Below are 14463 nucleotides of genomic sequence, written 5' to 3'. Positions count from 1 at the left end.
GCTCAGAGAAACCTTGCAGCAATCGGGCATTAATCTGAGGCAAGTATTCAGGCCTCTTTTGCAGCTGAACGAGAACTGACTTTCCAACTCTCATAATGATGGGTGGGTTTCTCTGGTAGTTATATTAGTCTGACAGGGGGTCAGAGAAGCAGGAAAAACGAGAAAAAAAAAAGAAAAGAGGTAAGATCTCCAAAAACAGTGAGGGAAAATCCCTGACAACCTAAAGAGATTAGTGTCCATTACCTACAAAATTTCAACCACATACACTACAAACGATCCACTGCTGTCCTTGCAACTGTGCTCCCCCGACACCAAACGATAACAAGCTCTGTTTTCCAGGTTGCTGGGCCTGAGAAGAGGAGGCGAGCTTGTTTTAAGAAGGGTGTGGGAATCAATTATCCCACTCGAGAGACATGCAGGACCAGTGGGTATTGCTCGGGATTAGTGTCCATTCTTGTCATGTACTGACTAACCCTCCCGCTGATCTCCTTAACACCAGGTGTTATTAAGAAGCACAACTCTTACTGAGGGCCTGTGGGGCTTTTGAATAACTGCCCTTTGGGAATGACTGACAAGCCTATAGTGGTGAAAAACAAAACATTCCTGGGCTTTCATGTGTTCACCTGTATGGGCTTTTAAATGGATGCTGAGCATGAGCTGAACATGCAAAGTCATGCAAAAAGCATCTTCGTGAGATCTAAAAGCTTAGCTGTTTTTATTTCACTAATCTTTAGCAAAACTATAGGCATCATCATGTATGGAGATGGAAGAAGGCAGTACATTTAAATATGTACTGTCATCTTCATATAAATGCCATGAATTCAGATACATTACAAAATAGATATTTTTGACGCATTTAATGATATTTTTTGAACAAATTATGAACATTGAAACATTGCCTGGTTTATATATATTTGTAACATAATTGATGCATTGTTGTTTTTTTTGTTTTGTTTTTCATTTGCAGCTGTGTAAAGTTAGGGATAATCTTTATACTCAAGGAAACAATTGCTTCCAATTACTGGTCTGTCAATATGCAACTGTGTATTGAATAGCATTAAAAAAAAATCTAGTCACATAGACTTTTTATATGTTTCACTTGATACTTATTCAGGGAACCATGGACAGATATGAAAGGTGACTTGTTGATATGACTGAAATTAAAGTTTTTGTACGACGGTGGCAATGTGCATTGGCAGAAATAAATGTGTTATTCCTTTAAACATGGCGTGGATAAGTGGAAGCAAAACTGCGCAGACATGATGTTATTCAAATGGAAACTCAGCAGAAAATCATAAGAACCAGCAGAGAATACAAAAACAAAAATTTACCAAATAAAGCTCTCATACAAACTAACCTTACTTCCTCAAACAAACTGCCAATTCACAGTTTACTTGGACGCAAATTCCAAGTGTTGAGTGGACATCCAAGAGTGGTTTTGTGGGTGTAAATTTGGGGTAAAATTTACACACCTTGTACTCACAATGACAACTGCACACACAAGAAGAATTGAAAATGATTTCAAAGTGACAAACAAAATGGGACTAAATAAATGTATTGTAATTTGAAATTTTAAGAAAAACTTTTACCATGCTGAGCCATCAAAATAAAGTTTGACATCATCAACATGTGGTTTAACCTTGAAAACTGTGATTAAACTCACCAAGTGTAACTGAAAAAACTTGGATTCTACACAAGTTCAAATACCTCTCTGTGTTTTCATGGCAAAACACTCAAGGTGTGTACTAACAAAACTCGTGTTAACTAACTAACTGAAATGTATTTACGCAATACTCAAGAAGAGCTATATTAGATAAAAGACATTTTTAGCAAGATATGTCACCTGGAAATAATGCGGTCAGTTTCATCTTCATATAAAATAACATTTCTAAACTATGTAAATGTGCCTTGCTTTGGTTCTGCTTCCTGATATACTAACTGAAAATATTAGTTTTTAATTGAAAATAATTCTAAGTGAGCCAGCAGAACTTGCATATTACGGTTTTCTGACTGTGACAATAAATGCAGGTTTTGGTAACCTCTAAATCTTACGCAATCAAATGCGTAGGAAGAGTAAATACTGTTCAGGAGCTGACTTGCCAAAGAGTTCAGAATATTTGCCTTGAGAACTGATAGTTTGCCAATGTGTTGCTCAATGTGCTTTTTTTTTTTTGCAAAGTGATTAAAGGTTTTTAATCTTAATTTCATTCAGATTTCTTGAGAAACCGCCTGCAGTTATTCTTGAGAAAATTCACCTTATTATGAACCGGCTTTCTTTTTCGTGTGGGAACCCCCGCACAATCTCTTGTGCTTGTGCTTAGATGTACATAATCTAAAGACTTTTCTGAAACATCTTCTGATTTTTGAAGAAATTAAATCAACTAACTGACAACTTGCAAAAGCTCTTGAATGTTTCACAGTTTGTCACAATACAAGCAACAAATCAGAATTATTTTCCTGGGATTTTTTGAGCAATGCTCTCTCTCCCCTGCCCCTTTTTTACTGTTGTACTTCTAAATAAAATCATATACAACCATTTGATTTGACCTGATGTGTGAAAATTAAGCTCAGTATAAATACAACTGCTCCTTGGAAGCCTCAAAGCAGAATACTGAAGACTAAAGAAGGCAACAGACAAGCAGTTGAATGAAACAATTTGCTAAAGAACAATATCCTAATATTCCTGAACCCTCAACCAACAACATGAAATGTGGCAGTAGCAGCATCATGCAGTGGGAATGCTTTTCTTTAGCAAGGACAGGGACATTGGTCGGAGAAGATGGGAAGATGGATGGAGTTAAATAGAAGGCAATATTAAAAGAAAAACTGTAGGAGGATGCAAAGATGTAAAACTGGTTGAGAGGGCCGCATTTAAGCGAGAACGCAACTCTGAACATACAGCCGGAGATAGGACGTAAGAGGTTTTGACAAAGCATCCTCATGTTTTAGAAAGGCTCAGTCAAAGTCCAGGTCTAAAACTATTTGAGACTCTCAGAGAACTGGTGTTCTCTGACTGACTGAACTTGAACAATGGTGCAAAGAAGAATTAGCACTGGGATTTCCAAATGTGCTAAACTGGTAGAAGCTGTAACTGCAACATTTCTGCAAAGTACAGTGAAGCCCCAGGCTGATTTAATAGTTCTGACACCAAATATACCTTAATATGTATGTGCAGTGGAACCTACAGCTGAAGGTAACATCAGTGGCCTTCTTTAATTCTGTTCTGGGGTATGTTCCAGAATTATTTTGACTTTAGTATTAACTTTTCATTTATTGTCATTTCTACATATAAAATGTTTTAACCAGATTAAATGATTTGAGCTTACTTTTATGAGCCTACAACTATGGCTTAGACTAATATTTTACTCTGTATTATGCATAGGATAAGATGGCTGTAAGTGAGGGTAACTTCAATTTCAACTTGTGCTTTAAATGCAAAGTTAATTTAATCTGATATAAAGAAAAGCATTGTTCAATATTTGAGTAATTCTAGTAAAATGGAACAAATGGAAAATCACAGACAAAAAAAAGAAAGAAAAGAAAACAAAAAGAGCTACACTGATTTTCTCTGTATCTGCCCAAAAACAACAACAAAACTAGTTTATATGCTTTAACAGCATTACATCTGTTTGTACCGGTTTACAATTCCCTGGAAACAAACTGTCACTGACTGAAAGCAATTTATCAAACAGTCCAGTTAATCTCAGCCTGACATAAGTCATCGAACTCAACTGTGCAGAGCTTTAAAAATCCCACAGAGAGGAAGCTGTCGCACTAATCATACATTAAGTCAAACCGAGAGATGAATAATCTCATGGAAACCTGAGAGGGAATTGTGAATCAGTGCAGTATTTCCATCTCTCTCTCTCTCTCTCTCTCTCTCTCTCTCTCTCTGTTCATGGGAGGAGCGCAGCGCCTCTCTGTATAAGAAGTGTTGAGCTTACAACAAGGGATTTTACACAGCTACTCAGGAGAAACGAAATGATCTGCCCTGGAGCCGCAGCAAAATGCTGGATGGACACCTACTCCTGGGATGGTTATCGTTCACAGTTATAGTGCATCTTCTCAGCTTGCCTGGACCAACCACAGCTTACTTCGGGTAAGAACTGATGCACACACACGCACACAGTGTAGGGCTACGATGCTGCTTTCATTGATTTCTTTGCTTCCCGAATAACAAAGCAGGTATTTTTTTTTTTTTTTTTTTACATTTTTGTTAACAACGGTTTGCTCAGTTTAGAAATTGCACTGTATACATGACAGCGATTTGTTGCGATTCTAAGAGCATGAAGGGCCAGAGAAGTGTCACTTTGAGGCCTCGCAGCTGGTGTCTGCAGCAGGTTGTCTGCAGTTTCAGGGAGCAGGGGGCAACTAACTATCAGCACCGCAGCGTCTATTAAAGGTCGACACGCAACCTCGGAGTAATGTTGGCTGAGGATATATAGTTCACCCCCATTCTTTCCCCGCCGACAATTGAGCCAGCACCCACTGTAAAGTTACTCTTCGAGCGTCAGCTGAATGGCAGGTAGCGGTCAGCTGATTCTTTTGCTGAAAGCGTTTGTAAAATCACATCCTGAGTCGACTCCGAAACGGAGCCGCGCGGAGCGAAAGGTGAGTTGTGTGCGCCTCAGACCCAACAGCTGGTAACAATAAAGCAATCTGACTGAACTGAACCGGTGGCCGAATCGTCTGCTCAGCTTGCACAGAAATTTCCCCCCATCCAGCATAAACATCGCAGAGCTATGGCGAGATCTCCCCACCACCACCTCCCCTACCACCACAACCCCCCGCTTTTTTCCCTCTACTGGCCCGGTCAAATTTAAACAACATTTGGAACACGTGTTGGGGTATTAATTTGCAATTCTGAACATTTCATGACTCCTGTGATACCTACAATAATGTTTAATTTAGAGGGGGTTAGGGGGTAAAGGACGATTATTCTCAAGGGAATGCCTTGGGTTTTAGGTGTAACTCACAACTTTTACTTCAATGCTACTTTTTTTTTTTTTCTTAATGTTTACTTTTGGACAAAGCTGAATCAATATTTTATAGAGCCCTGGGCAGAAAAAGACTTGGGGGTGGTGGTGGGGGGGGGCATTTTGAGATATGCCCATCAGCCACCATCCCCATCTATATACTACCCTTTATACTTTCATTTTGCATGTCAAAACATGCAATCATTTCATTACAATTGGTAATTTTTTTTAATTGTAAATGAAGTATTTTTTTTTATAAATCATGAAAAATTCTAAGGTCTTAAGCACCCCTGAACCAACCAAAATCAGTCCAAGTGTCCTGAAGTTGGTGGACACTATTTATTTTGATTTATCAAAATACATTTTCATACAGTAGACTGAGAAATTAAATTTGTTGATTGTTTGCAGGTACATAATGTCCCCTTGGTGGGTACATCTTCATGCATGGCTGGTATGAAATATCCCATAGCAGACGGCTCCCTTTGTACCTGAAAACAGTGGTATAAAATGACAATGGTACAAAATAATGAGTGCACACCCACACACCACTTCAGCACCTCTAACATCCCTTTTATACTGTTCATCCCTAATTGCTTAGAGCAGTGAATATTTAACACAAGTTGATGAGTTGTTACTTAACATCAGATTTCTTAAATATAGTTCAAGATAAATGTGTCCTGCATTTGAACTTGAGTAGTGTCTTTTTTTTTTTTTTTTTTTTTTCTTTTACTATTACTACTTACTTAGAAACATTGATCCCAGGTGGCTTAGAAATGCAATCTCAATAGCGCTAATGATCCCAAACAGCTTGGTGACCTTCAGCATTATTCTACTGGAGAGCCAGGAACATACCTCCATTTAATGTTTTTCCAAACTAAAACCTGACCAAACGCTCCTCCACTTGTCATTTGTTGTCAGTCGTATGTCAGGTGGGGTCAATAGAGCCCTCTATAGGGAGAAGTTTTTTTTTTTTTTTTCCTCCCTTTGGTTTGCACTGTGTTTAACTGTATAGTCAGAAGTCCTTATTTCAGTGTATAGTTAAATTCAGACATTTTGCCATAATTTGGAATGAACTCTCTGAATGCCATGAACTCACCGCTAAAGAAGGCAATGATGTCATGGTTGCACACTGTCATACCCATCTGATTGGCACGAGCAAAAAGAAACCACTATCAGAGAGGACAAATCGGTGCAAGCAGGTTTGCACAAGGAAGTTTAAGTTAGAGGAGAAGAATCCAAACAGAAAAGGAGATTAGTTGTGCAAGAGGTGTTCAGACTCAGTGTATAAATATAGTTTTATGTAAGGACAGAGAATATTTTCAAGGAAGCAAGATTTCTCTTTTTTTTCCTTCTTTTTTAGTCATGAGGACAGCGATTTGAGAGTGAGCAGTGCAATACGTTAGACCAGGGGTCTTCAGCTCCAGTCATTGAGGGCTGCTGTCCTGCAACTTTTAGATGTGCCTCCACTTCAACACACCTGAGTGAAACAATGAGGACATTAGCAGGACTCTGGAGAACTTGTCTGTGTACTAAGCAGGTAAATCAGCCATTTGATTCAAGTGTGTTGGATCAGAGACTCATCAAAAAAATTGCAGGACTCCGGCCCGTAAGGACCGGTAAGGGTTAGGACCCATGTCTTAGACTGAAATGGTATGTTCGAAAATAAAGACAGATATTTACCTCTCTAGTTACAACTATAAAAAGTTGTACATCCTTTGTCTGTCTTTACCAATTTAATTGACCATAGTTTCAGTATCCACTCAGAATTAATTAGTCCATTTCAAACTCTACACAAATCTGAAACATGATCAAAACTTTTTTTTTTTTTTTTTTTTTAAATCAAACTCTCCAGGTAAATGTAAAATTAGTCTTATTCTTGTTAACCAAACATAAAGTTATGTGTAAAAATTAGAAGCTCTTTCGAAGGGTACGTGGCAGGTTTTGGGAACTTGTGCAGTAGCTGAGTTCACTTATTCCTCAGACTAACTGGGGTTCTGATGAGGCCATTAAAATGAGGTCCACTTGGCCAATTGTCATGTTTCACCTGTAACTAATCAGAAAAGATTTTGGACTGTAATGAAGCAAGAGCTACCTGCCTGTTTTGTTTTGTTTCTCTTAGCAAAAATTCCTCACGGGTGTCGTTAGTGCTCTCCAGATACGGAGACAAATGGTTACAGACTGCAGAGTGATGACACCTGAGGCATTTCCAGCGTAGTCAAATTTATGGTAGGTATGGATGTGCAGAATCCAGAGGTATTAGGTGGTCCGTGAACTGTGGTGAATCTGCAAGAGACCACAAAAAATTACCCCCTAAGGGACTGTAAGGCTCAAATGTGAGACATTTTCACCAGCTGAAGTGGGGTTTTGTCTTTCCATAAAATAATTTTGCAGAGGGGGAAATCTACCTTTTAAATGTTTGATTTTCTTTTTTGCATGATTCCTTTAAATCCAAATTTAAACAGAAAAAATAAATAAATTGAAATATTGCCACTTGTAGTATTTATAACAACTTTCAAGTTGTTGTAAACTACAATAAAGTCTCTAGGATGGGAGGAACCCCCAAGGAAAAGCATGTCTGTAATGTACATCGGTTGCTTTTCCTGTCTCTGATTTGGTATTTAGGTTCAGTTTGCATTTGTATCACATTAGAAGAAACAAATGCAACTCTGCTTTCTGTTCCTGACTTCTTACTGTTGCCACTGTTGACGTTGGCAGGTGATGCGTTTTAAAACTGATGTGCCAAAGTGGCATCTGCACCAGCCCTGATGATCATAATGACAATGCATGTTGACTCATTCAAATTAGCACTTGCTTCTAGCTCTGTTCTCTGTGATGTGGGAGGGGTTTGGGGGGGGCATGTGGTGTTATCATATTTCAGATTTATTATTACGCAGCCCCGTCAGAGGAGAATACGACTGAGTACTGCCAACCATACTGAAACTGCCTGAACAGGTGACTCAGATTCAAAGTGTGACTGCCTCGTGGCAAGGTTCTCAGAAACTTGACACCGGCGACGTTGCGGGCCTTAACTTGGGAGGACGCACGCAAACACAAACCTGTTCAAATAAATATTCCATGAGTGTGAGTCTTCCTAGGGCCTCCTGGGTACTGATTTACTGAAAATAGTCAATGTTGCATACCCAATTTCCAGAGTGCGGTGGAGCGTAAGTGTAACATAAACACAATCTCTCCTGCCCATAGTGCACTCACCCGAGGGTGGGGTGGGATTCCTGGCGTAGTCGAGCACCCACATAAATTGTCATTCTTTGCCACAAGAATGCAAACTCTTTTTTTTTTTTTTGTGTGTGTGTGTGTTCCCTCAGCTTGTTGTGGCAGGTGCCCATCTACTGCTCAGTTATCGTTACAGATTGAACGGGAAAAGTTAAAGAAACTCCTTCAGCTGAAAATTACATGACATTGATGAGTTATTTTCTTAAATTTTAGACTCATGTCTGCTCCCTGAGGTACCTCTGTTGGCTTAAATCTGAGTGTTTGTATAAGGCATGTAATTCTGTGGTCTTGTTAACTCTGCCGAATGTGGGTCCTCAAACTGAGTCAAGAATTTTTTTCCCTTTTTTTTTCTGTTTAATTTAGTTTGTCGTGTGCGACATATACAGGAAGCCTGCCCACAGTCATGCAACTGGAATCCACCAATTAGACACCCCGCCATCCGGAAAGATGCAAGCATAGTAGTTGATGTTAAATTGCTACCATATCTGTTATCAGTTTGCTACTCAAGCTGCATTGTTGTGCTTTAGGACAAACTGTTTTTTTGTTTGTTTGTTATTTTGCAGTAGGCCAATAAAAGTGAGAAGCAACAGGCACAAAAATAGCAGAACAAATGAGTTGAGTACCAATTTATTGAGCTTTTTTTTTTTTTCTACATTGGTTTTCAAAATTACTGATATTTGTTGAACCTTTCCACATTTTACTTGAATCTTGAATTAATTGAGATTTTGGTGACTTCATAATTGTGAAATGGAATGTGCAATGTTAGTTTTTCACTGTGCATAGTGATTTGCCTCAAGATCCAGAAGTTTAATTTTTGTTCCCTGTCCATTGCTCGTTTGACAATAACTTACTTCCATAAAGACTAGATTTCTACAGTGCAAGATAGGTAGTAGTTGTATTGGCAGATTGTTTCACCAGAGCTGTGGGTGTCTGCAGCTCCTCCAGAGTGACAATGGAAATCTTGCTTGATTTTTCTTGTTGATGATCTCATTTCCCATCCTGTCACTTTAGTTGGACTGCAATCTCTTGGTAGGTTTGCATTTGTACCTTGTTATTTCTATTTTGAATGACTTAAATAAGGCCCCAGAGCTTAGGATTTTATTGTGTAACTTTGTTTTAAGCTATCCTCTAGCAAACATTTGAAGCCTTCACAGAACAGTTGGATTTATTCTGAAATTAAATCACACATAAGTTAGCCTAGCCATTGCCTTACATCGCAATTCTGCTCAATTCAAATCTTTCTTCACAGAATTTCTCTGGCAGAATTTCAGCCAGGGAAATAATTGAAGAGACAGACGTTGTAATCACTGATGTTGATTTTCATGAGTTGAACTGGAATTGTAGTCTGCCTATAGTCTTAGTAACGACAGTGGAGGAAGTGATCGAAGCCATTCAGTCCATTTTAGCCATGCTAGCAAATATTGAATTAACATTAACAGCCATCTTGTTCAGCTCGGCACTTCTCTCTTCACTGTGGTTGATGGTTGTTTACAATGCAGGCAATTTTTGGTAAGCTTCAAACTGTTGAACTGGTGCATTACATAAGTCATTGACAAATATTAGGGATTGGGTTAAATTTACATTTTAACAGAATCCATGCACACCAAGCAACCGTTTCTCAAGAGAATATGAAGCAAAGTGCAGAAAAATGAGCTGGTTTTTACCAGGCTGCACACAAGAGAATGCAATTTAGTGATTCTGTGTTTTCAGAAGGTCATTGCACTTTTTAGAATTTATTATTATTATTTTTTATTTTGAAACCATCCTTTTTCAACCACTTCACAGTTATGCACTACTTTGAGTTAGTCTGACACTTGCAACTTAAATAAAATACATGTAGAATTTTAGTTATAATGTGTCAAAAATGTAAAACCTTTTCATGGACATGCTTTGAAAAGCACTGTGCACACTTCAGTCATTACTGTTTTTCATCTCTGGATCTTCTACTGGATCCTGCTGTGGATCAAGTGGTGCATATTTTTAAAGAAACCTCTTTGGCATGGCTAAGGAATCTTAGAATTAATTTTAAAGTGTCTTGCTGTAACCACCATCCCTGCAGTAGTTTTATGGAGCACTCCTGTGTGATTACCTCTTATTAGAAGCAGCAGAACTGGTGTGGGCCCAGGCTGCCATTGCCTGGCCAAGAGCGGTGGCAGGCGTCTCATTACCAAGCCCTAAAAACTGATTAGCCCTGCTGTGCAGCAAGGGCATGGAGTACCATTGATAGAGGGATTGCCCAACTTCATAGGATATCCTGTGGCCACAGCCACACCTCTAAGGGTATCACTTTAGAGAGAGCCAAGTCAATAGGATTCTCTTTACACCCATGCTTTGACGGTGGAAGTGAGGTTATGCAAACCTCCAAGCTCGGATAAATGATCATATGCTTTCTTGCAAAAAAAGCAAAGCTCCCTTTTTTACTTCTGTTTTAAAACATTCAGATTTGAGCCAAGCCATAATTTCTTTTGAATCCCGTTGTTCATCCACATGGAAAATTCTGCTACACCCATGATAAGTCTTAGTATACAGGAGGATCCCCAGTCAGGAACACTTTCCTAGATGGATTTGAGAAGAAATATGGCCATAGATGACAGCAAGCTGGGTCGTACATCTAATAAAACAAAGTAAATGATAGAAAGTTGGTACACCTTTTATTGTAAAGACTTCAGTGTTCATTGTAGTGATTTGAGAAGGGACTTTCAGTGTAAAATAACATGGATCTACAGGATATTTTTGAAGATTACATGGTTTGAAAAGGGTTTTAAACTGTGTTTGGCATGCTCACATCCTACAGCTCCAGTCCCATCGGAATGCAGAAGAGACCGCAGCTATAATGTATATCTGATTATAAAAAGATGGCTGTTCTAGTCTGGCGACAAAAGCCTGCTGTATTAGTTGATAGTTTAAAAGAGAAGTGAAGGAAACTTACTGGTCGTAAAACAAAAATCTAATCACCTTTGCAGCTGGAAAACTAATAGATTCAAGAAACACTTAGTGGTAAGACATTGATTAAATGATGCTTGTTAGAGTGGCCACTATGTCCGGTGTTTTCCATCGTTTAACCACAGGTGAGGTTTTTCTCAGTCTTTTCATTTGTAGTCTGTGGTAATTGAATACACATGTAACATGCATTGAGGTTTATTGATTGACCAAAAAAGAGAAGTTCAGATTGCTCTCTCCCAGTTTATTTATGTAAAACAGAAAAACTGGACCAAGAGCTGAACCCAGTGGAAATATTTTACAAACTTGCTAAATGACTGTAGAAAATTAATGAATATGGAATGCTCTGCCATAGATTTTTATTATTATTTTTTTTTAAAGAATTTATCTATAAAACGATATTGGACCAAGAGCTAAATTTTGCAGAAACCCTTATTGACTTGCTGGATCAAGGTCAATTTATTAACAAAACTGAAATTGTATTAGGGGGTTTTGATTACTTACATATTTTCTTATCAGGGTTATTTCTTTAACAAGTTATATATTGTGGAACAATAATTTGCTTTGTTTTAAGCAGAAAAGTGATATTTTGAGTTTTAACTGCTCTTTCGGTTATTTTTTATGCATAAAGAAAACAATAGTGAAACAAGAATTGAACTTTGTGGAACCCCTTCCTGGGCTTCATGAGCACCTTTAAAATTTTTGGATTGACATAACCAAAATATTAACAAATATATATCTTGAAGTAAAAAGAAGTTTAGGTTGGATTCACATTTCTCATCAGTTATTTCCACAACTGATGAAATATGAATTTTCATTTTATTTCAGTACAAATTACATTACATTTTGTACTGCAAGTATGAAACGGAGGCTAAAGTGGTATAACAGACCATCTGAATTATGGTTTCATGGATTTTTCTAAGCTGAATAGTTTCACATTGACGTGGCTCTTTACTTAATTGTTTAATTTTAACTATGACTGGCGAGAGCCCTTTGTTCTATGGGTGCAAAATAAGCACAAATTATCCATTTTCATATTAAACATGGGTTATGGTGTTTCTATTGTTGTTCTATTATAGTGAGTGGCTCCTTTTTACCATCTTCTTGTCAAAAGAAAATTTAGGGATGAAAGTTTCATAGTTCATTACCTTCCACAGAATCTAAACATAGTTTGTTTATTGGTTAGTAAGATTGCATATTTCGAACTTGAAATTCCCTTCTAAGAGCATATCCTGTTCAGCTGTTAAACATGCATCTTGTTCTACTAAACATGATGCATTAAATGACATAATTGACCTAATTTTCACATAAAGATAAGAAAAAAGTAAGAAAAAATCTAGTAATCTATCTTGTCTTCAAACCAAATTTTAAGACAGAACAGAGAATATGTTCCTAACAAGAGAACTGTCAGTTGAAAGAATGGAAATGATTATATATCCTTCTGTCGAAGAGGATATGAAAAATCCCCTTCAATAAGCTGAATCAACAGTGACGGTGTGTATAAAATTTGAAGCAAGTACAAATAAAATTGGGAAAAGTTTTAAATAAAAACATAGGCAGACCAAAAAATACATAAGTCTGGGACAGAAAATTAAAAAAAAACTGACCTGAAAATTAAAAATGGGCAGAAACGGGCTGGTGTTTGTGACTGAACTGTTTGAAATTAGTTATAGAAATTTATTTGCAGAAAAAACGTAACGGAACTAGAATTGACATTGCATACAGAAGAAAACAAGGTTCCAGGGGAAAAAACAACAACAACAACAACAACAAAAAAAAAACAACTGTGCGGAACAAAACACTTAACTAAAGCTCTTTTAACCGTCATTTGGTCTTGGCACGATGTTCAGAAGGACCACAGAAAATTTCACGGTTGAACAGAGGGAGCGTGGGCGCTGTCCTGTTAGACTGTTAGTTTCCGAAACTACGCAAACAAAACTCTCAAATGCGCACACCTTGCCGGACCACGCTCGTAGTAAAAAACCCACGGGGTCTAAATGACCTTTGTTTCTTAAGACCACAGGAAGGTTAGCATAAATTAGTTCATAATCGATCAGTTGAATATATTTAATTGGCTGATTGTAATTATTATAGATTCAAAAACCCTTCTTTCCCAGTTCAGTTTTTGCTCTTGGAAACACCAATGTATAAACTGTGTTGTGTATTAAATTTTATGATTTGCTTATTTTCATCATTATGAAAGATCAATCAGAAGAATTTTACCCAGAATGGCTGTAAATTAATACCAGTGCTTGATCAGTCTATGTAATGTTAATGTTTATGTTCAGTCACGAGAATACCAAGCTCATTGACCTGTGATATATGCTTTCTAATATGCAAACAAGATGCATTTATTTGAAGTTTAATTCAATTTATTTGTAGTTTAATTCTGCTCATTATCCTTCTGGTAATGGGCAGAAGGATTGACTCAACTAGTTTTCATTTTACTTTAAAGGGAAATCAGGACTTGGTTCTTTTCATACATTCCTACTTGAGTTGATGAATAGATGGTCTTTAAAGACAAGTTTTTATTAATTAAAAATAAAAAATAATTAGAAATAGACACTGACTGTTGACCATTTCTTATAAGAATATATACATTCTCTTAGACGGTGTCAACCTTGCTCTTTGAATTTGTAAAAAAAAAAAAAAAAAAAGTTGTAGGAGACAGAGCTGTTCTTGTACAGTATTGGAGAGCCCCCAAAGCCTTTGAATCAGTAGGCACTGAGCATTAAACTATTACAATAAAAAGCTGTGCTTGATCTGTATTTAAGAAGCAACTATGGGCTGAGAGTTAAACCTTGAATAACCTCTTTATCAACTAGTAATATGTCCCCATCTCTAACTATACTACCTAGGAGATAATTTACAAACCATCCAACTGCTTGTTTGGAAATAACAAAATTATATGTTAGTTGTTCAGTTAAAATCCAGTAATCAAAACTACAAACTACAATAGACAGACTGCACTGCAAGGACATTATAGTCAAACCAAAAAGTTAGGATGTTAATTTATTCCAATAATTGCAATATTTTGTTCAGTTTTGAAAATAATGAAGCAAGCATGATATTTCAAGTCTTAGTATTGTTCTTACCAATCTGTGCTCATGCCGGAGCCAAGTTTGTGTGCCTGAAGGTGTTTGGGGTGTTGGTGCGCTGGTACAGGGCTGCTCTGTGCCATGCCGTGGGCTAGATCAGGGGAGTCATGCGGACACTGCTGCACACCCAATCTGTGCCAGTCACACAGTGACTGCAACTGAGCTGCTGACCTTAGACGCATTGAGTTCTCACATAGCAGTTAAACCTCTTATCATGC

At 37.6% G+C, this 14463-nt stretch overlaps 1 protein-coding gene across 1 annotated transcript in view; it reads left to right on the top strand.

Annotated features, from left to right (window-relative positions):
* The first annotated feature begins 3182 nt into the window (after positions 1–3182).
* wnt9a (wingless-type MMTV integration site family, member 9A) overlaps positions 3183–14463 on the top strand; it is a 30522-nt gene continuing 19241 nt past the window's right edge. The window contains exon 1 of the mRNA XM_014980944.2: positions 3183–4099. Within this exon, the coding sequence (XP_014836430.1) occupies positions 4008–4099 (92 nt within the window). The 5' untranslated portion in view covers positions 3183–4007. The remainder of the gene's footprint in view (positions 4100–14463) is intronic.

This window comes from Poecilia mexicana, unplaced genomic scaffold (assembly GCF_051168715.1).
Source record: "Poecilia mexicana isolate PSO_F unplaced genomic scaffold, ASM5116871v1 scaffold_17, whole genome shotgun sequence".
Lineage (NCBI taxonomy): Eukaryota > Metazoa > Chordata > Actinopteri > Cyprinodontiformes > Poeciliidae > Poecilia > Poecilia mexicana.
The sequence above is the reverse complement of the archived record's forward strand: the minus strand, read 5'-3'. Positions and strand labels throughout refer to the sequence as shown.